Consider the following 22,258-nt stretch of genomic DNA (forward strand, 5'->3'; position numbering starts at 1 on the left):
TCAACGTTTTACGACATTTATTTTTGAAGACGTGCATTTGATGAAATTTTGAGATCTTCAGATTCTTCGTATTTTTCTTCAGATTTATTTTGTCTCTAACAGTCAATTCCCACTCTCTCAGGACCCTGTTCAAATTTGTGCGGAAGTTTCAGAGCGTGCTGGCTGAGCCATGTGGACTGAGTCTCACGGAGCAAGCCCTGCAGTTGGCCGAGACTCAAGAAGATGCAGAGGGCAAAGGGTCTCGAAAGAAGCAGCCAAGAAAGCGACACGTCGCAGCAGGAAGCCGTGGCAATAGCAAGCGGAGACGACAACACTCAGAGGCTGCTCAGTGTGGCGCAGATGCGCAACTATGTGGGAAACGTGAAGAAGAATCAGAAAAAGAAGAAGAACACATTTATAAAAAGGATGAGGACATTGACAAAGAGACTGGAAATAAATTGCTTGACCTCCTTCGTGCGACAAAAATAAGCACAAGTATCCCAGCCTGCATTGAGGCTCTAGTCCCAGAGCCAGCCACTGGCTCCAAAGATGCTTTATCAGTGCGGTTGCCTCACCTGCTGGGCCGTGCAGGTCACTTCTGTGCTGAGCTGAGCGGATGTCGCAAAATTGCAAGTTCCATTCATGACCTTGACCTCTTCACTGGTGTGGTTTTGGAATCTGCAAAGGATCTTGCCGGCTTGACGGTGAACTCCAAGGCAACACGTGAGGCACAGAGAGCACAGGCCAAGCAGCAGCATACGCATAAGCAGCGTGCACTTTCTGACCTGTATCGAACCCTACGCTCTGCAGGTATGGATCGTCTCTGGCCAAACTGTTCCTCCTCACCCCCACCCCCCCGATATCTCCATTTGTTGTTTGTAAACTCTGCTTTGCAACACTTCCTTTACAGCACCATACCTCGTGTCTTCATTATTTTCTGGAGTGTACATGTACATAAAGATATGTGGGCTTGTGTAGATTTTAGAATGAGACTTTTGTTGTTTACCAGGCCTGTCATATAGGAAAGGGCTTGTCTGGTCTCGATCAGTCAACTCCTTTGCTTTCCTGCGCCTCGCTCCGCTCTCCATGCCCAATCATTTTGTCAAGGCTCCTGTTCAGAAAGCTGCCATCAGTGGGCTCAACCTTGGTTTGGAGCATGAAGAAGAGGTGGAACGAGGCTGGCAGGACTGCGAGCACTACTTTTACCGAGCACTCGCCCGGCGTTCTGCTTTGCTTGCTGCCAGTGCTTCCCCAGCAAAGGTCGGTTCATGAATAAAATTTAAAGCATGCAGTGTGTCGTGATTTTATTTATTTATTTATTTGTTTTTTGATTACTCGTCGTTTACCGTTTGTCTGTTGACCATAGTACAGTCAAACAGTAACTATGGTATATTATGATGAATTTCAACTTGTTCAACTCTTCTGCATTTCTTGAGTATTTTTTTTTTTTTTTTTTTTTTTTTTTTTTTTTTTTTGTATACCTTGGTCGAGGCTCGTATGAGAGCGAACACACAACTCACAGCAAGGAGGCATGAGACAAGAGGGGCGGGAGTGGAAGGGACAAAACATTGGGGAACAGACACAGGTGAACTGTGGAAGGGAGAGGGATGGGGATGGGACGGGGAACATGGCGAGGGGAAGATGGACATTAAAGGGACTTTCAGGAAGGAAAGCAGGAGAATTGAAGGAAGTGGGCTTGGGTGGATTATCGGGGGTAGAAAGATCGAGGATTTGGATGGGGGAAGATAAGAGGTGGTGGTGAACAGCTGTTTTGAAAGCCTGAAGGGAAGAATGGGAAAGAATAGAGTGAGGAAGTTTATTCCAAAGGCGGGAAAAAGAGGAATGAAAGAGTGAAGATGAGCAGTGATTCGTGATTTTGGTAGTTTTACCAGAAGGGGGTTGTTGGCGGACCTTGAGCGCCCTGTGGAAATGTGGTTGGGACAAATCGCAGAGAGAGCAGGGGGGGCAAGGCTGGAGAGGAGTCGGTAGAAGACAGAAAGACCACCGACCAACCTGCGGTGATTGAGTGAGAGGCCCAAAGACTCAGCTTCATTGCGGGAGATGCCAATGATCTTAAAAGCCCTGGTTTCGACAGCGTGAAGTCGAGAAAGGTGGGAGGCAGGAGCACCAGCCCAGAGGGGAGAGCAGTACTCCATCAGGCTACGGACAAAAGCTTTGTAAGTGGTCAGGAGCTCAAGAGGGCCGAGGAAGGACTTTGCACGACGGAGGATTCCCAGTCGGCGACTGGCTTTTGAGGCAAGGTTGGAAATGTGACTTTCCCAGGAAAGGTCATGGCAGATAGTGAGACCCAGGTGCGTGAAAGAAAAGACTTCTTCCAGAGGATTGTTGAGAAAGTGGATGGGGGGTTTTGTAAACGGTCCTTTCGAAGAGACATAGTGAGAGTGTGAGATTTGTCTGGATTGAAAGACATGTTCCACGTGTTTGGACCAGTTTGTGATTTTATCCAGATCTGCAGTGAGTGAAGAAGCTGCTGCTTGCCGGGCTGAGGGATGACAGATGGTACGGCAGAGGGTTGAGTCATCGGCAAAGAGAAATAGAGGATTTTCCAGAGAGTCCGAGAGATCATTGATGAAAACCAGAAAAAGAACAGGGCCCAGAACGCTACCTTGAGGAACTCCAGCCTGCACAGGAAGAGGGGATGAAAGAACTCCATTTAGGGCCACACGTTGACTGCGACCAGAGAGGAAGTCTGCGAGCCATGAGTGGAGATGGCCTTGAATACCATGGGCAGAGAGTTTGGTGAGTAGGGCAGGGTGCCAGACTGTGTCAAAAGCACGTGATATGTCCAGGGATACGGCTCGGATTTCCTGTCTGGCATTGAGGACCTCCATCCATTGATGGGAGAGCAGTAGCAGCATATCTAGGGTAGAGTGACCTGGTCTGAAACCAAATTGATGATTGGAAATCAAGCCATTGGAGAAGAGGAAGGATTTCATGTCTGAAGCGATGATGGATTCCATAACCTTGCTGATGATTGGGAGAAGGCTGATTGGTCTATAGTTACAGGGATCTGTTTTTGCACCTTTTTTATGCAGGGCAGTGATGTTAGCAGATTTCCAAGCAGATGGCAGATGACCTTGGGAAAATGAGAGGGTGAATAGAACAGAGAGAGGGTGAGCAAGAGCAGAAGAGCAGGCTTTGAGGACACGTGGGCTGATGCCGTCTGGACCGGTTGCAGAATCTGACTTGAGGTTTGAAAGCAAGCTCTCCACCTTGTCAGGAGAAAAGGATACAGAGTCCAGGGACAGTTGGGTGCGACTGGGTAAAGTGGGTAGAGATAGTGATGGGTTTGGGACACAAGATTTAGCTGCAAACACCGAGTTTAGACATTCAGCTTTATCACGTGTGGAATCAGCAGTGCGGCCATTTGAGGTAAGGGAGGGGATGGAGGGGGAACATACACCAGAAACAGATTTGATTAAACGCCACCAGGATTTTGAGGAGGGAGAGAGGTTTGAGAGTTCAGACTTGAGATGAGAAAGATGTTGTTTTCTGGCTCTCCTGAGGGTAGCTACACACTTGTTCCGAGCTTTGTGGAAAGAACTGAGATTGCCCTCAGTTGGGTTTGCTTTCCATGAGGCAAAGGCAAGTTGTTTCAGGACAACTGCCTCGCCACAAGCTTCAGTAAACCAAGGGCGGGAGGAAGGGTAAGACAACTGAACACGAGAGGGGATAAATCTGTGCATGAGGGAGAGCAAGTTTCTTTGAAAGAATTCCCAGGATAAGTTGATGTTTGAGAAAGTAGTGATAGGAGACCAGTCTGTAAGTTTGATGGCTGCTCGGAGACCCTGCCAGTCGGCTTGAGTGAAATGCCAGACTCGACGGCGGTGAGGTGGTTCTCTGATAACAGCCAGAGAGATGTCCACTTTAATAAGGACGTGGTCAGAAGAACCAACTGGAGCGAAGGAAGAGCAGCAGATATTGTCAGGGAAATTTGTCAAAATCAGATCCAGAAGAGATGGAGTACCATTGGTTGAGATCCGGGTCGGGAAGTTGACCGATTGAGTCAGTCCCAATGAGTCACAGAAAGCTTTTGCTGATGTCCCATGGCAGGTGAGAGAGGTACCCACACCTAGCCAACTGGCGTGATGACAATTGAAGTCGCCACATAAGAGGAAGAGAGAGTTTGGATGAGAAGATAGAAGATGGTCCATGTTTTCGGAGAGTGAGGTGTAGATGGAGTCATCACTGTTCGGTGGACGGTACAGTACACATATAAACATGAGGTGGGAGTGGAGGGGAAGCCGAAGCCAGAGGTATTCCTGGGGGTGTGGGGGAGTGAGAGCAGTGCAGGGAGAGTGAGGAATAGAGTCTTTGATGAAGAGAGCAACGCCTCCACCAGGACGAGGCTCAGGTCTGTCATACCGTAAGAGGGAGTAACCAGGGAGAGATACTTGGGAGTCAGACACGTCTTGGGAGAGGAAAGTTTCTGTTAGGCAGATAATGTCTGGTTTGTCAGTGGCAACCTGCATGGAAAGATCTGAAAGGTTTGAGCGAAGGCCCCGGATATTTGAGGTCCACACTTTTAATGAAGAGGTAGGGGAGGAGGCTTTTGGTGCAGGAGGTGGAGGGGGCGGGGGAGGGTCGGACGAGGGACGAGGGGGGGAGGTAAGGAGGGTTGCTGAAGGAGTGTGGGGTATTGCAGAATAGCGAGGGGAGGGGGCCGAATGAGGAGGAGAAAAGGCTCTGTGGTGCTGTGAGAGAGGGGGGACAAGAGACAAGGAAGATGGCAGTTGAGGATTTGAGAAGGTGGAGTGAAGAGATGGAGGTGAGAGGGCAGTGGAGGGAGGCAGGTTGGTGGATGAGAGGGGGGCAACTTAGAGAAGGAAGAGTGAGGGGGATGAAAGGTGGGAGAAAGGTGAGGGGGGAATTTTTGAGAGAGGTGAGAGGGAGGCTTGGAGGGAGAAGAGTGGGATGGTTGCTTTGAGAGTGAGAGTGAGGGGTGAGGGGGGTGAGTTGGCACTGAAGTTGGAAAAAAAGAATGGTTGATGGAAAGCGAGCATCCATGGCAAACTGTGGTTTTTAAAAGTTTTAGGTCAGAGATGCGATTTAACACAATTCTTGATGGATGCAATGAAGGCGAATTCAGAGCATGGAGAGAAGAAGCGCTGTAATAGTTGGATTTTTTAGGCAAGGAATGAAGGAGAGGTCGAAATGAGAGCAGTCTGTTAAAATAGCAGAAGAGTAGTGCATTGTGAAACAGTAAAGAGTATTGACCAATCGAGCCCATGAGAATACAAAATTTTATGTTCGTTTTAGGATGTTGGCCTTGTTCGTGCGGAACGGTGCCGTGGCCTCTCAGAGCATCTGATGCTGTTGCTGCTGGACGAACGGGAACGCTTTGCGACCTTGCTCAATCACCACGACCAATTTGGGTATACGTGCTGTTCTTGAAGTGTTTTGGAAAATTATTGTGGGTTTTTATTATTTATTTATTTTCATTACACATGACAAAGTGATGGAAAGGTTTTGTATTGCAAGGTTGTGGGGTATTAATACAGCAGAAAGATTAATTTGGAACCACCATGCTTTTTATGCATTTTAGGATATCATTGTGAAGCAGTCAGCACCTCAAGATGTCTGGATCACAATACTGTACTAAGTTATTGTTGTGGTGTGTGCACGTGTGTAGAGGCCTGGTGTTGGCAGTGCATGCAGTGGCAAATGGCATGCAGACCAGGCATGCACGCCCTCTCCCTCCACAGGCAGAGGTTGAGACTTGGCTCTTTCGGCTTGACTCGGTCCTCGTGCAGGCTCAGGCCGCACTCGAGCAAACGCAGTTGCTGCTGCTGTGCTGCCCGACATTGGACGACAATAGCTTAGTGAATTTCTCCCAGACTGTTACACTGGCAGAGGACACTGTCAGTACTTGCGGCTTGGATCTTGGGCCCGTGAGAGCTGTCCCTTCAGTCCTCATGCCCATGGTCTGTAACCTGCGGAAGGGTGATCCATCCTGGGATCGTACCACAAGGGTTGTGAAAGACCTAATTCGTGAAACGCAGAGATTAAGGCAGCCTCTGGAAGAATCTCGAGCCACAACAAAATGCAATTTTATCGCCTGGTAAGTCGACCCTCGGGGGCACCTTCTTGTTTTCATGGTTACTATAATACCATTCTGACCCTGAGCCATGCAGCAAAATCGAAAGGGAAAGTGAACCCAAATATCTCTTTATATTTAATTATTTATTCTGCCCTTACCCTACCCCATCCCTCATTTCATCGAACTATCCACACGTAAGTGTTGGAACCTTAACCCTTTGAAACATAGTGGCTGTTTTACCTGCCGCTCTTCAAAGCTCCATATAACCAAGCGGCCATTTTACCGGCTGCTATTCAAGCCTCCATATACCCGAGCAGCTAGATCTTTCTCCTGGGAGCCTAGGGTGGTAGAGCTGAAAGTCCAAGGAGCTCAAGTTTCAAAGGGTTAATGCTGCAACATGTATGAATTTTCCCATTGAAAAATGAGCCCAACATACTTTTTAACACTGAGTAGACCTTTGTTTGCTTGTAAACACACGTGAGCATGACATCAGTGGATCTTCTTCCTCATTTTCGACAACGTGAATCGATGGAAAATGAACCAAATCGTACTTAAAGTTATGCACTTTCATTGAACTTTGAAGAGATTGTGTATTTGCTTGGTTCGACAATTTATTGCCCAGAATAGACGCGATGCTTGGTGTCAAGGAGGTGAAAGAGAACATAGCAGTAAATAGAAGAGAAAGCAACTTGAACGTTCATCCAGTTTCAGGTTGTTGTTATGTCTGCAGCCTCGCATGATACTGGCATCAGGAATAATGGCCTCCGAGCATCTATTGGATTGGAGGAGTATCATTTCAGTTTTATTTGTCTGCATTAATACTAGATTATTGGGTGGGTGGTTTCTCTCCAACGTAAATCAATGGATGGTTGGAACATGATATTATTAAATGATTTTTGCCTATTTTGCAGGGCGAGCGTCACTCACTGGATGGAAGGTGTCACCACGCTCACAGAGGGCCTGCGTGACCTTCATAACCTTTTTGTCCTGCCAGCTGAAGCCAGACCAGGCCCCTGGGACTCTTCTTCGTCAATTGCCCAGTCTTTGAATTTTGTTCTGGATCAGATTACAGTGACTACAGAGGATTTTCAAATATGGAGGGACAAAGTTTCCCTTGCTGGAGGACGTCATTTGCCTCGAGAAGACTTCAGAAACGACCTTGATAACTTCATCTCCCTCGTCCTTTGTGTCATTCAGTCTTTGATCAAGAAGAAGCGTGATTCAGAATTTGAAGGTATTATCCACGATGTTTTCCCTTCCTTCAATCTATTAATCACAATCACAGTCACATCATCTTTATGCCTTATCTTACTTCCATCCTCCGCTTCTGCTGCAATGCAACTTTCCTCTTCCCTTATTCCTCCTCCTTAGTTGTCACCCGCCCCACCCTCCCTGCTCTTCTCCACCCGATGACCACCCACCCATATCTCCTGCATTTATAATTTCTTCTGTCATGTTCTACCTCCTCACAACTGTTGTCGGTTGTTTCCAGTGGATGATGCAACCAAGGAGCGGTTGGGAGAGTTGGCTGATGGACACATTACTCGCACAATTATGGAGAATATGAAGCTCGAGATTTCGCTCCTGTCCATGCCGCGTGTCATCTCCAGCCTCTCCAGCTTGTTGGAACCCACTAAGATTGCAGACTTCAGCTCCGAGGTTCTCATTCAGTCTTGTCCATTTTTATTTTATTTTATTTTATTTTTCTACTTCTTTACTCTTATTATTTTAACACCAATCACATCCTCCCCTTCCTGTTTCTGTCTGTCCACCATTCAAACCTGGTCCTTTTCCATTAGGTTGTTTTTGACTGTGCCTCTGGCCTGGCAACCATCTTGCCCTTGCTGTGGACCTACTACAATCTCGTCAGTTATTATATGGTTCTCGCCCTTGCTTCCCATCGTACCTCAGCCAAACTGCTCACTTCATTACTTGCAATTTTCACACAGCTTATGCAGAAGGTAGGAGCTATGTTTTGGGAGGTGGGACTTTCCATTTAATCACTGACCCATGCTGATTCTCAGGTTGTTGTGTAACCATGCATCCCCCTAACCAGCCCCTTCCCTGTTCACCGTGGCCACATTTCCTGACTGGATATGTTACTTGGGATTTGAAGGAATGTTGTTGCCGTGCACATGCGAGTAATCGAGTGGGTTTAAGTAATCGGTTCACTTCTGTCTGTCTGTCTGTCTGTCTGTCTGTCTGTCTGTCTGTCTGTCTGTCTGTCTGTCTGTCTGTCGATCAATCTGCAAACATCTCTTTATGATCGAGGAACAACTTTATTAAAATTGAATGTTATATTTTGAACATGAATCAGAAAACGAACCTTTAACCATGCTTTGGCTCTGAACTTGTCCCGATCACGCATGTGCAGACAGGAGTGAGATAATGTTTTTTTTACTCGGTCTGCTAGTCTGACAGTCAAACAAAATTGAAAATCATTCCAAACAGGAAACTTAATGTTTTTAAGGATTTCATAAAGGACACAAACAACCAGCACGAAGAACTAATGTAACGTGTAAAAGATGCTGCATAAACTTCCATAATTCAATTTCTTATACGACCTTTAAAATCTTTATTTTATTTGAATTGAATTATATATTTGAACACTGCATGGGGTAATGTGTTCTTTGAACTCTCTATTTATTGAATGAATTTTTATTTGTTTTTTTTTTTGTCATTTAAAATATTGTTGCGAATTCGCGCCCGCCGGCGTGCGATCGGCCGCTCGACTCGAATGGCGGCCGCCTCTCCCACAGGAACGGACAATTCTGTCGTGACCCTCCGGGAACTATCGCCCGGAGCCAGTCACGGGTGGGCCTTTCGACCTTACCACGATCGTGCCAATCGGTCACCCGCGTAGGATAGGGTTGTTCACCAAACTCGACCAACCTAAGTACCCACGCGGATGGTAAACCAGGCGATCGTACCTCGCCGCAGATCGACTCCGGACACGAACCGCTTAAGCGGTCCGTTCCGTGTTATCGGGATAACCGAGCGGTGTTATCGTCGGCCTCGACGGTTCCGATTAATTATCGGGCGTATTAAGCCCACTACGAACCCTTTATGTGAAGCAAGATGGAGATTCAAACGAAGGAAAGGACGCAGCGAAACGGGGAACGATTCAACATAATGCACATTTATTACCCAGCCCACGAAAAGCACACATATACAGTCAAACATTCAGAATGCACATATATCAATTTAAAACAAAAACAGCAATGCAGAGCTACAACCGAATACGCGAACACATGGCAACACTTAGACAGTTTTACTTCACAGACGGCGCCGACACACATTTACTCAAAAGCAAAGGAAAGAAGCCACCCTCGTAGGCAAGGGGGCAGACGGACCTGTAGGCCAATGTGTGCGCGGGACCTGAAGGAGCGGTCAGGTCCACGAGACCGGGTGGGTCCAACCCGCGTCCTCGTGACTAGCCACAAATCTGGCTGCCCGGCGGTGCCCCGACTTCGTGCTCCTTCGCTGGTTTCGTTGGCACCGCTTGGAGTGGGGTGGGAACGGGGCCCCCTTTTTGCACTATCTCAGCGCGGGGGAAAGGGGAAATTGTTGATGCCCTGGGGGAGGAGAATGGCTGGCTGGCTTGGGTCCCACGACGAGCGATCCCACCGTGACCTCGTCGCCAACCGCCGTCTTCCCTGCCTCGGACCCGAGCTCCTTGGCCTCCTCCCACAATTCTCCTCAGCCGACTGCAGAAACCACCTTGACACCTTCGCCTCCCGACTCCACTCCGCTCTCCAACCCGACTTGACTGCCAAAACTCTCTGCTGCCACACTGCTGCTGCCACTCCACTGCTCCCACTTGACTCTTCCAAAACTCTCCCCGATTCTCTTTGCGCTCGGCGCTTTATAGGCCGGCAGAAGAACCCATATGCAAATTTCCGGATCAGGATGAGCTCGGGGGCGAAGCCACGCTCGCCCATTGGACGGAGGAAAAGGGGCGTGAACCTCCCCTGATCCTAGAATTTGCATATTTCGATTTCACACCGTCGTGCCTGGAGGCGGGGCCAAGCCGCTCCGCGCTTGCTGATTGGACGGATCAGAAGTGGGCGTGTAGCATTCTTGATCCGAATTTTCCCTCGGAAAGGCCGCTGTTTGCACTCGCGGCTCGGTGCGTGTCGCTTGAATGAGCCCAGGACAGTCCGACGCTCAGTGTTCACAGGTGATGCGGGAATGGCCGTAGAAGGAGAGAGGTGAGGTTGGTGGAGGGTTTTTGGTGGTGGTTTGATGGTTATGGCGGTTGATTCAAAATAAAGATAGAACAGAAAAACGCCTAACTCAAAGCGTCGCAGCCCGAATGAATCACATAAATTCCCTCTAAACAACGGGTTTGGGGCTAACTACACATGTACTTAGAGTTATCTCACCTACAGGACCTGAATGGTGGTTTGCGAATTTCCACAGCCGAAACAATATTTATTCCTTTTTAGGTCATCTCTTTGAGCATGACCTTATAATATGGGTGTCGATGTCCTTCGATCCGTCCGTCAGTCCGTTCACAATGAAGTTGAAGCGGGAGATCTGGTCATTAGTGATCCTGATAGAGGTCGATGAGACGTACACGATGGTATGACTTTCAAGGTCACCGAAGGTCAAGGTCACGAGGCCTTTGAAGTTGCGAAAATGACGATTTTCAAATTCTATCTCCTCCGCCATTTCTCAAGCGATCTTGAATTTGATTGTAGCAAATGAATCTATGGGACAATATCTAAATTTAATTGGGCCGGATTTTGAATATTCGCTTTCGTTTTCGTGTCACGTGACTTCAAAGTTGGCAAAAAATGCGAAAATGTCGATTTTCAAAATCTATCTCCTACATTTCTCAAGCGATCTTGAATTTGATTGTAGCACATGAATCGATGGGACAATATCTAAATTTGGTCGGGACGGATTTTCAAATTTCGCTTTCATTTTCGCGTCACGTGACTTTAACGTTTGCAAAAACTGCCCTACCTTCAGGAGGCTATATATTCTCTACTGGGCATGGTAAAAGTTAGTGAATGGTGTCATTGCATATTTATACATTTTCCACCGAAGTTGCAAAAGTTTCAAAACCCGAAATGTAAACGTCAGCATTTATTTTCAAAATATTATTTCGTGCGCGCGCGCCAAAATGCCGAGTCATCTTTAACCAAACTGCGCAGTTCGAGCTGCGCAGTAGAACTGCGCAGTAGTCTTCGGTCAGAACAGAACATTGAGAACTTGTGGTATTATAGAGATGGCCGTCACCCCCACACGGGGGTAATGTTTTTTTTTTATTACTATCTCATCATTTTGTCCATCTTTGTCTTACTTTCTCTTACATTTAATCTGGATTGGTTTTACATTTCTTTTATTTCTTGTGTAATATTGGGCCAACGATCGAGGCAACTGCATCAAGTACATTCATTTTTACCCTCATAATAATATCTCCAGATAATTCCTGCACATCTTCCTTTATCATCACGTGCTGTTTTGCTTGCATGTGACGCTCATCTATTTATTTTTTCAGGGATTTTGCCAGCCAGAGGAGTTGTCTGACGAAGGCACGGCGCATGAAGGAGGGACCCAATTTGTTGATATTGAGGGAGGTGGCATTGGTGAAGGAGAAGGGACAAAGGACGTGAGTGAGCAAATTGAAACTGAAGACCAACTGGAGAACACAACTACACCTGGGCAAGATACGGAAAAGGAGCCGACAACCAAAGATCTTCCAGACGAAGACCATGCTGTTGAGATGTCGGAGGATTTTGATGGTCGGCTGCATGATGCAGATGAGAGGAAGGAAGGAGAAGAGGAAGCTAATGAGTCTGAGGAGAGCGACGGAAGTGAAGAGGAACTGGAAAAGCAAATGGGTGATTTGGGAGATGGAGAAACGGAAAAGTTAGATGAACGTCTTTGGGGAGATGACGACAAAGAGGAAGATGGAAAAGGCGGAGAAACTGAAGAAACTGGACCTGGTGCTGGTGAACAGGAGTCAAAACTTGTACCAAAAGATGATAATTCAGATGATCAGAGCAAACAGAAAGAAAAGCATGAAGAAGATAAGAAAAATCAGAAAAATGAAGACGAGGGAAATGAAGAGAAAATGGAGAATGACGATAACATGCATGAACAAATAGATGAAAGGGAGTACGACGACACGGAAACGGATCCGTACCATGATGGTCCTGATCCCCCACAGCCAGAACCCTTTGATCTACCTGAGACGCTTGATTTGGACAGTGGGGAAGAGTCAGGAAGAGAAGAAAATGAACCAGAAGTTGACCCTTTCGATATTGAAGAGAAGCAGTCAGAGGTGCGTGAGCATGAGGGACAACAAACTGAAGATAAAGTTGGTGATGAGGGAGAAGTTGAAACCGAAGGTGAGGCTGCTCAAAGTATGGATGATGGTGGAGAAAAGCATCAGGAGGAGGATGAGGAAAAGATAGATGATGGAGAAGAAAAGCAGGAGGAAGCGGAGAATGGAGACAAAGAAGGAATTGATGGAGAGCAGCAAGAGGAAGCAAGTGAAGAAATGGATGAAAAAGATGATGAGACTAATGGGGTGAAAAGCACACTTCAAGATGATCTTCCCACTCAGCCACCCGAACCCAAAGTGAGTATTCATTTACTCGGTTCCCATATCGTAGCTGTTTGCCCCTTTGCAGCATTGCATTGACTATCAGCAATCTCAAAAGTTTTTGAGTTTTCTTCTTGGAATATTCTGCAAACACTTTTCACCTTTGTCTTCAACTGCCAAAATATTGTATCATAAACATCATTTGTAAGTCCCATATTTAGGCCTTGTTCTTTCTCTCTTCTTTGTGAAATATTAACGCAGCAGGAAGGCCAGGGAGAGGGAGACGCAGAGTGGGATGAAAGGGAGGAGAGAGGACCAGCGGATTATGAGACCAAGTCCCGAACAGGAGAACAGAGTCTGCAGAGCGAGCTGGCGAGGGAGCGTGCAGGCATCAGCACCGAAGAGGCGCAGGGGTCGGAGGTACAATTTTTCTCTCGCTTGCACTCATTCATCTCCTCATGAATTTCAACAACATGAAGCTGGTTATGCTTGGCCATCATTGGTTTTTTCCCATACTCGTCTTCGCCCTTTAGCCTGGGTTTGAATCCAAACCCAGCTATAAACTGTCATCCTGGTGTTTCACAGGCAGGGTGCTTCATCGTTGTGTGTGCCCCCATTGGATGGACGTTAAACTGGACGTCCTATCTGCCAGCATTAGTTGGTGTACATTAAAGCTGCCCATCCTGTTCTAGTTCTTCAAAGGGATATGTATCCATTTGTATCCATCTATATCCATTCCTAAGACTTGAGGGAATGCAATTGTTGGTTTCATCAATTTCGGAATGATCAAGTTAAATCTCTTCCTTTATTTTACATTGTAGTTGAACGTTGCTACTGTCATTGTAATATTCGAATTTTGTCTAATCTTGTGACTCTCCAAATAGAGTTCTTCCCATCAAGCTTTTCGGTTCTGATGATGTCAAATGTGAATTATTGGTGGTTTAGTGTTTCTCCATAGACAGTAATTCCTCTGTCCTCTTAATTTAGCAGTTGGAACACTCCTAGGCATGCAATGAACAATTCTGGTGAGATTGTATCTCTGTCTGACACACCCTTTCGATCTAGATCTTGCAACTGTTTCGGTCTAGTTTCAAGGATGCTGTTAGAGTATTGTATACCTTGCAGTGATGATGATGAAGAACAACACTTTTTTTTTCTTTTTATATTTTAGGAGCTTGGAGATGGGAACGCAGAGAGTGACGAAGCAGAAGGCCATGCCTGTGAACGCAAGACGCGCTTTACTCATTTAGATTCCAATCATACTGACTCACGAGTAAGTAAATCGCCATGTTGTGCTAATATAATTCTCATTTGACTAAAACCCACTTGCTGCTCGGTTTTTCAGTCATGGCTTTTGTCCTTGGCACAATTAATTTATTTCACTGTGTTGTAATAAATAGCTAATGCGACTTGGTCTGGTTGTCTCATTTTGAGGAACACTCGTAAAGTGTGACAAGTTTTGGTGTGTGTATGTGTGTGTGTTTTTTTTTTTTTTTGATATATATGACATATATGACAAGTTAATTATAATATATGACAGAACCTCATGTTGTGGGAACTAACTATTTATTACGTATGCGAATATGGCAGCATTCCCAAACCCTCTGATCTGTTTTTGTTTCCCCATCAGCAATACAAGCGTAAACCTGGATTTGTGGATCAGGATCGGACTTTGGCATCCCAAGAAGATCGGGTGAGCAAGCGCTTGAAGACTATCCCGTCATCTGATCAGAATCCACCATCCAGCGAAGAAGGAAAGCAGCCTCCGATAGAGGCAGAACAATACCAACATGTCACTGAAGCTGACGGACAGTTTGACAAGGCTACTTGGGGTGAGACACATTGAATGGTTTGCTTCATCTCAGTTACTTTGTCATCTCCATTATCCAACTTCACCCTCCATCTCCCTGTTGTATATGTTTTTATTTGATTTTTATATCCACTCTGGCACAGAGAGTAAAATTTATTTCAAACCTCTTTTTTTTTGTTGCAACAGACGCTGCAACGATAGAACAGCAGCAACAATGTGATGGTGAGGGTAATGAGCAGGAGGAAGAGCAAACTGAGGGGATGGAAGAAGTTCCTGAAGATACAGATGAACAAGATCTGGAGGGAGCACCTGAGCATGTTCAGTCAAGCAAGGTCTTGAAGAACAACAAAGAGCGACCATCTGATGGAGAGCAGGGTGGGTCGTTATTTTTGTGGATTAAGGTCGACTGCGGTTGGGTTGTCTAAGGGAATGGCATGCTGAGAAATTCACCGAGGAATGGCATTCAGATATATGGTGCACGACTCTGATCAGGTGCAGAAGAAGTTGGCAAGGAGCTTGATGGAATTGAGGAAATCACGGAAGATCAGGAAAACTCGACCAAGAGCTCCAGGGGCAAGGAGTCAACATTCCACACGGCAGTCTTGCCTCTTCCTGAGGCAACACCACTACGAGAGAGAGAGGAATTGCGACGGGAGTTACAGGAGCAGCTGGAAGCCTGGGGCAGCCAGCCTTTCATCCAGGAGGTGATGACTCTTCCATAATCTGTTTATGTGGTGGATCTGCTGCATGATCTATTTTTATTTTGACGTGTTTAAAGGTTCCAATTTTTCTTTAAGTGAACAACTTTTCAAAGCTGAGCGTTATTCGACCTTATCGTTATCAAAACTTTCACTTTCCATCCTTGTGTGAAAAGTAAAGCTCCATTGAAGAAGCAAATGCAGTTTCAATAAATTATTAAGAAATTCACTTAAATTTTATTGTTTTCTTGGAAGGTTTTCATTTCAATCTATGTGCAGCAAGCACGTGACCACTGGTGTGCATCACTATCGTGGGTGAGAGGGAGGGGAGGGATGTGGCTGTGACACTGATGCAGTGCCCCCTGTAGGTCAGAGAAGGAATTTGTAATTTGTTCAGGGTGTCAGTGATAGCTCACTTACTCTTCATGAGACATAGCGTGGGATATCTAACGTCCACCAACTAATGCTAGCAGATGGGTCGCCCAGTTTAATGTCTACCTGAGGGATGGCGCGCACATCAATACATTGACCTGCCTGCAAAACACCAGGATAACGTTGATAGATGGGTTGTGATTCAAATACAGGCGAGACAGCTCAAAGGCGTGTGTACATACCTGGAGGCTATACTCCCAGACCCTTCATGTAAGGTTGTAAAGTGATAGTTATTAGATCTGTTAATTCTGTTTTGAAACTTGGTTTTTGTTTCACTGTAATGGCAATGCTCATGTTTCGCTCGTTTGTGCGGTCACTTGTCATTTTGCAGCTGTTAAACGATAAGCATGGATCAGTATTTCATATATTGAATGATGACTTGGTTGTTGGATTTCACCACTCGACCCATGTTGACCGTGTCAGAGGTTTCGCCATAACTTGTCTGATGAATGTTCTAATCTTGTAGTTGCTTTTTTGGGGGGGCTGCAGGAAGCAGCAATGGTAGAGACGTGGAGGCGGTACCTCCAGCTGACCGCCCCGCTTGCCCAGCACCTTTGTGAACAACTCCGTCTCGTCCTGGAACCGACACAGGCTGCCGAGTTACGGTATGAAAGACCGTACATGTGACTTTGGGGTTGTATAAGAGTGGAAAAGTCACATTTGGGGAATTGAATATATTCATTTGGTTGCAACAATTGGATGGCTGGGAAAAGTAGCTTGGTGGTGGGGTTTGATGGTAAAGGCTTTAACATGCATTTCTTCTTCTATTTTTCTTTTTTTCTGCATTTGCAGGGGTGACTACCGTACAGGTAAGCGGTTGAACATGCGCAAGGTGATTCCCTACATTGCAAGCCAATTTCGTAAGGACAAGATCTGGTTGAGACGTACCAAGCCCAGCAAGAGGACATACCAAGTGTGCTTGGCAATAGATGACTCTTCAAGCATGATGGGCAACCAATCTAAACAGGTATCACTTGTAAAACGTTGCAAGTCATTTTATAATCATCATGAGCTTTTAAAAATTCGAGTAACGAGGCTCATGGGATAATAGAACAACAAAGGGCAAATTATCCGCAGACAAAGTGGCGTGAAGGGAAAACAATCAGACAATAATGTACAGATGTGTGACAGTATGAGGAAACGAGTCATTGGTGAAAGGGGGACAGCATCTGTGTGTATAGAAAAACTCAGATGGAGATATCAAGAGGTGGCAGTCAGCAGTAGACTGAAGGCCGTTAGGGAAAGCATGAGATACCAGACACCGTCGCCGGCAGAAGCCGAGGGAGAGGAAACAATGGAGGTGAGTGTTCCACTTAGACTTGTGGAGGTGAGCAAGGTAAGAGTTTCTGGTCGAATGCTTTCGATCAGGATGGATGTGGGGGGAGAGGGTAGCAGGAATTGGGTGAATTGGCAAGAAAGTTTGGAAAGGAAAGATGAGAATAGAGCCTGTAAAAAGCTGCAAAGCCACCAATCTCCTGTCTTGAGTAAGAAGAAGGCCCTGAGGCAGCCTCCTGTCGTAAAGGAACAAATTTAATTCCCTACTGAGTGTTGTTTACCTTTGCTTTATCACCAGCTGGCGTTCGAAAGCTTGGCTGTCATCGGCAGTGCTTTGGGACTACTGGAGGTCGGCCAGGTGTCTGTGTGTAGTTTTGGTGAGGACGTGCAGCTGTTACACCCTTTCCACGAGCCCTTCACGGAGCAGGCTGGCGCGCGGATCCTGCAGCGATGCTCCTTTCAGCAAAGGCAGACCCGCGTTGCACAGGCAAGCCGTTGTGCTCCATTTATTTTAATTTGCTCTTTCAAATCGGTTGCCTCTGTTTTCCTCTGAATTTGCGCTTTCGTTCATTCATCGTGAGATTCGGGTAGGAACGCTCACTGCCTGGTCTTGCGGTGTTGTATACTGATCTGTTGCATTTTGTTTTTCGACCCTGGCCATACTAACCAAATGTGCACGTCCAGTTCCTGGAAGCCGTTATCGGGATGTTCTCATCGGCACGGTGGAGCAGTCTTCACCGAACGACAGCACATCCCGGTGGGTTGGTTGAATTTTTGAGCTTAAGTTGAAATTTAATTTCATTTATTTAATGACATGTACATTCTCCACCATAAGAAAACTCGCTTTTTTGGACCGAATGAAATGGGTGTGTTGAATGATCAATGGTATCACCACAAAGGCAGTTGATAATCTGCATCAATCATATTTATGCTTTCCCAACTTGAAATGTTTTGCAGTTGCGTCATGACAGTGACAAGATGCTTATAGTCCTTTAGGTGGTATTTCCATAATTCTGAGAATTAGTTGAACGTGAATTTTCAAATTTCACGCTTTGGGCTGGCAGGATGGCCGGGAGTTACACGCGCTCGCCTTTAAGCTGTCTAGCTTGGGTTGGAACCTCGGCCAAACTATAAACTGCAAGTAACTATAACCTGAACCATAATATTCATCAATGTGTGTGCCGTGCCTCAGATGGATGTTAAAGTGGGCATTTTGTCTACTCGCATTAGTTTGTGTTAAAAAAAAAAAAAGCCCATGGTGTCTTTCACGAATAGTAGGCGAGCAATCGCTGGCACCATGAACAAATTACAAGTGTATGCCCTCACTACTTAGTTGAGCATCAGGCCTGGCCAGCCAGTTCGTGAAAGACTTGGACCAAAAACTTCTGCCGGCCAATCCCACAAGAACGTGGGAATCGTTGTGGTCGTTAACGAAGAAGATCAAATTTCTCACTTTGCGCCGTTGTTTTTGAGAGATAAAAACGATGGATGCACCGTTGACCATCGAATGCAGCTTCGGTGAATTTCCCGGTGATTTCCAACTTTGAAGATGCCAACACCAGGTCAGGTTCCTCGGTTGGACGGAAAGCATCACAAGTGGCTCTTGCACCGAATGTTCTTTCAAATCCGTCTTGATTATCATGACTGCATCCTCAAACTTCCCCAAAGGTGTTTTCCCAATTCGATAATCTGACCATATAAATAGCACTTCATCCTATTATTGGAAGAAATAAATGTTTTGTACTATTTGGGGTTGTGGATGAGGTCTCTTCCTTGGAGGGTCTGGAAATGACTCGAGGAAAGAACGATATTGATCTTGCAGTCCTCCGGATTCTATTTGAAATGCCAAACTTCTTTGTGATTGCGGTCATTTTTTGTTGGACATTGGAAATGCTGCATTCTCCTCTCAAACAAATTATACGTTGTATTTCTTTTTTTCTTGCAAATCAGTGAAAACGGCACCTTTTGCGGAAGACTCCTCCTAATCCCTTGAGGCATTACGTCGCTTCATGTCGGCGGGTAATTCAAATGCCACGTTTTCATCAATTTGGAAGTTGATGAAGGTGTGCTAAACCGCTGTGGGAAGCAAGTTTAAGCCGACATTTCAAGTGTTGGCTCGTCGGGGCTCTTTCGTCTTCTTGCTCCAACAAAGATTTCAGACCCAAAACATCAGCTTTGCTTTACTTCCTGAGGTTGTTAGCACACACGATTGCCAGATTTTAGGAGACAAACTCGTCGTCGGAATCCTCATGTTTACGAGTGAAAATCAACATTTCCTGTCATCACCACCCTCTGTTTTAGGAACCTCGTGAAGTTTAGTGAGATGAGTTGAACTTAATTACTGATGATTTTTATTTTAATTGCATGTTTTCAGAGACGCGCCTCATTCATGTTTTCCTCATTCCACAGAGACAAGCCAGCTGCTTTTGGTGGTGTCGGATGGACGTGGACTTTTCTTAGAGGGCCGACGGCGAGTGGAGATGGCTGTGCAAGCAGCACGACAAGCTCAGATATTTGTCATCTTTGTCATCTTGGATAACCCTGATAGTCAGGTCTGACTAAGGCTGTGTGAACCAGTTATTGCCATTGCCTTTACAAATTTTTTTGTTTGTTTGTTTTAATGGCCTGAGTGTGCTGAAGGAGATGTTGGATCCGAATCGTAGAACCCTGACGTGCCTCCTCCAACAGCTCAGATATCTAATTTGTTTTTCCCTTCTCCCAATCATGTGCAGCACTCGGTCGTGGACATACGAGTGCCAATCTTCGGCAAGCCTGGAGAACCACCTGAAATCCGTTCCTACCTCGAGGAATTTCCATTTCCCTTCTACCTCATCCTGAGGGATGCGACGGCACTTCCCACCACACTTGGGGATGCACTTCGCCAGTGGTTTGAGCTTGTCACCAACATGTAATGTGTGAAGGGAACTCCCTATTGTTGCGTCCATACGGCGTCAATATTGGTCCCGGTTTGTTTTTTTGATCGTGCACCCTGCACGATACAAACATTGCTCGAGTAGTCTGTTTTACGGATGCAGTCTTGCTGAGAGGGTCATCGAAAGAAAACTTTTTGATTGCTGGACCATCCATGACAAAAGACGGACCTTTTCAGGCTGAGCCTCCAATGTGGCGTGTTCCTCAGCCAGATAGGCCAGGCCTGCTCTACCTCTTTAATGAGCAGATGGACCCAAGAGTCTCAATGTTGAAAATGAGTGTGTTTTCAACTCGACGCTTTTCCTTTGTAATTGTGAAATATTTATTTTGATTATCGTTATGATGGCAAAAACAAACGAGAAAAAGACAATCATGCATTGCCAGGTTAATATTTTTTGGAAATAGTGTATTTTATTGAAATATCCTTTTGGTGTGAACACATTACATTACTGTACAATAACTGTTGGAAGCTTTTTTTTATTTATTTTGGTATACATTGTCGAGGCTCATATGAGAGCTAACACAACACACAACAAGGGGGGCGGGAGAGGGAAGGACAAAACAGTGGGGGAGAGAGACATTAGATCTGTGGAAGGGAGAGGGACTGGGCGGGGAACACGGGGTATACAAGATGGACACCATGGGGACTTTAGGACCTGACACGACAGGGAACTTTGGGGGAGGAAAGCAGGGAATTTGAATGAGGTGGGTTTGGGGTGGATTAACGGGGGTAAAGAAGATCGTAGTTTTGGATGGGGGAAGATAAGAGGTGGTGATGAGCAGGTGATTTTATTTTATGGAAAAACACCCTTTCCTTCACAAAAGATATGGGACTTCTTTCATGCAATGGGTGGGTTCCAATTATTATGTAATCTGTTGAAGTCATCTGATAACCTAATACTTTGCGAGTTTAAAACCTGAAAGTTTTAATATGATCTGTAGCATGGATGGGTGGTAGAAATAAAGAACAGTCTGCAAATTGACATCATTCTTGCAGGTTGTGTACGTGCGTGCACCTGCTCGTCTCTCCGTCTGCGCGTGTGGAAGTATTTCAAAGCTTCATACGAGGCGACCCGTCTTGGGCCCGTGGATTAGCAGTGCGGATTAAATGTGAGGGAACATGGCATGAGTATTTGTTTAGACATAGTTCTCTACCAATTATCAAGGCAGCTTTAGCTCGACAGCCACCTCGTTTTGTTCCTCCAGGTTCGCAACCGGCCACCTTTTTTGTTTATTTATTTTGTAAACCAAGTGGAGGCTCATGTAAGAGCTAATACACAGAAACATATAACAAGGCGGGAGACTAGGGGTGGAAGAGGCAAGCACAAGGCAGTGGGGAACAAAGACAATAGGTGCTCTGTGGAGGCGAGAGTGGTGGGGCCGGGGTATACGGGGTAAACAAGATGGACATTACATGGACTTTCAGGAATGAAAACAGGGAATTTGAAGGAGCTGGGTTTGGGGTGGATTGACGGGTAGGAAAGATCATAGTTTTGGATGGGGGTGGGGGGGATATGAGATGGTGGTGAATAGCTGTTTTGAGGAGGAGGAGTGGGATTGAAGAGTGTGGGAGCTTGTTCCCGAGGTGGGAAAATAGAGGAATGCAAGAGTGAAGGTGAGCAGTGATTCTTGATATTGATAGTTTCACCATAAGGGGGTTTTTGGCGGACCTTGATCGCCTTGACAAAATATAGGGAAGACAGAGCTGGAGGGGGGGAGGCCGGAGAGGAGACAGTGGAAGACAGAAAGACCACCGACCTGCCTGCGGTGAGAGATACCAATAATCCTAAATGCCTTGGTTTCCACAGCGTGAAGTCGAGAAAAGTGAGAGGCTGGAGCACCAGCCCAGAGAGGGGAGCAGTACTCCATGAGGCTGCGGACGAAAGCTATGAATGTGGTCAGGAGCTCAAGTGTGCCAAGGAAGGACTTTGCACGACGGAGGATTCCCAGTCGGCGACTGCCTTTGGAGGCCAGCTTGGAGATGTGGCTTTCCCAGAAAAGATTATGGCAGATAGTGAGGTCCAGAAGCTTCAATGAAAGGACTTCTTCTTTCTCAACAATCCTCTGGAATTTGGGGGGGGCAAGGGAGGGGGGTCCAAAAGGTCCTCTTGGAGAGAGACACGGTGAGATTTGTCAGGATCGAATTATGATTGATTTCGCCTGTTGAAGGCGAAAGTGAAAGAAGTTTGGAGGAATCCCGACATCCTTGAGGAATTCTGTGCTTATGGCGTCCACCTTCGAAGGGGACCGTGACTAGATCTACTGCAATCTATATACCCCACAGACGATAATAACATGACCTTTCCTGTCGTTGTCACCGGGAGGGGGTGCACTCGTCATTTGAAATATTTCAGATCGGATTGAACAAACATGGTGTTCACGTCACCAAATTTTGCCCCGACTAAGCACAAATAATATTCGTTACGTCCAACTAGTTGTGACGTATTCATTGCAACCTCATCGATGGAATGGTCGGAATAGTTAACAGGACCCTCCTTGGACTTCCGTCTGAC

General features: G+C 46.1%; 1 protein-coding gene across 4 annotated transcripts in view; it reads left to right on the top strand.

Annotated features, from left to right (window-relative positions):
- The window catches only part of MDN1 (midasin AAA ATPase 1), a 134,467-nt gene extending 113,739 nt beyond the window's left edge, over window positions 1-20,728 (top strand). For 3 of the 4 annotated variants that reach the window (XM_085862458.1, XM_085862460.1, XM_085862459.1), the window contains exons 53-71: window positions 122-789; window positions 989-1,239; window positions 5,260-5,375; window positions 5,633-6,061; window positions 6,952-7,274; window positions 7,533-7,699; window positions 7,840-8,001; window positions 11,550-12,635; window positions 12,861-13,019; window positions 13,771-13,872; window positions 14,230-14,431; window positions 14,596-14,784; window positions 14,902-15,113; window positions 16,029-16,144; window positions 16,332-16,506; window positions 17,113-17,301; window positions 17,499-17,571; window positions 19,224-19,366; window positions 19,547-20,728. In XM_085862458.1, the coding sequence (XP_085718584.1) occupies window positions 122-789; window positions 989-1,239; window positions 5,260-5,375; window positions 5,633-6,061; window positions 6,952-7,274; window positions 7,533-7,699; window positions 7,840-8,001; window positions 11,550-12,635; window positions 12,861-13,019; window positions 13,771-13,872; window positions 14,230-14,431; window positions 14,596-14,784; window positions 14,902-15,113; window positions 16,029-16,144; window positions 16,332-16,506; window positions 17,113-17,301; window positions 17,499-17,571; window positions 19,224-19,366; window positions 19,547-19,726 (4,942 nt within the window). In that variant the 3' untranslated portion in view covers window positions 19,727-20,728. The remainder of the gene's footprint in view (window positions 1-121; window positions 790-988; window positions 1,240-5,259; window positions 5,376-5,632; window positions 6,062-6,951; window positions 7,275-7,532; window positions 7,700-7,839; window positions 8,002-11,549; window positions 12,636-12,860; window positions 13,020-13,770; window positions 13,873-14,229; window positions 14,432-14,595; window positions 14,785-14,901; window positions 15,114-16,028; window positions 16,145-16,331; window positions 16,507-17,112; window positions 17,302-17,498; window positions 17,572-19,223; window positions 19,367-19,546) is intronic. The other variant, XM_085862461.1, reaches the window with a different exon arrangement.
- Window positions 20,729-22,258: the final 1,530 nt, after the last annotated feature.

The sequence above is a fragment of the Eptatretus burgeri genome, chromosome 17 (assembly GCF_056783735.1).
Source record: "Eptatretus burgeri isolate ZD-2024b chromosome 17, Ebu_testis_v1, whole genome shotgun sequence".
NCBI lineage: Eukaryota > Metazoa > Chordata > Myxini > Myxiniformes > Myxinidae > Eptatretus > Eptatretus burgeri.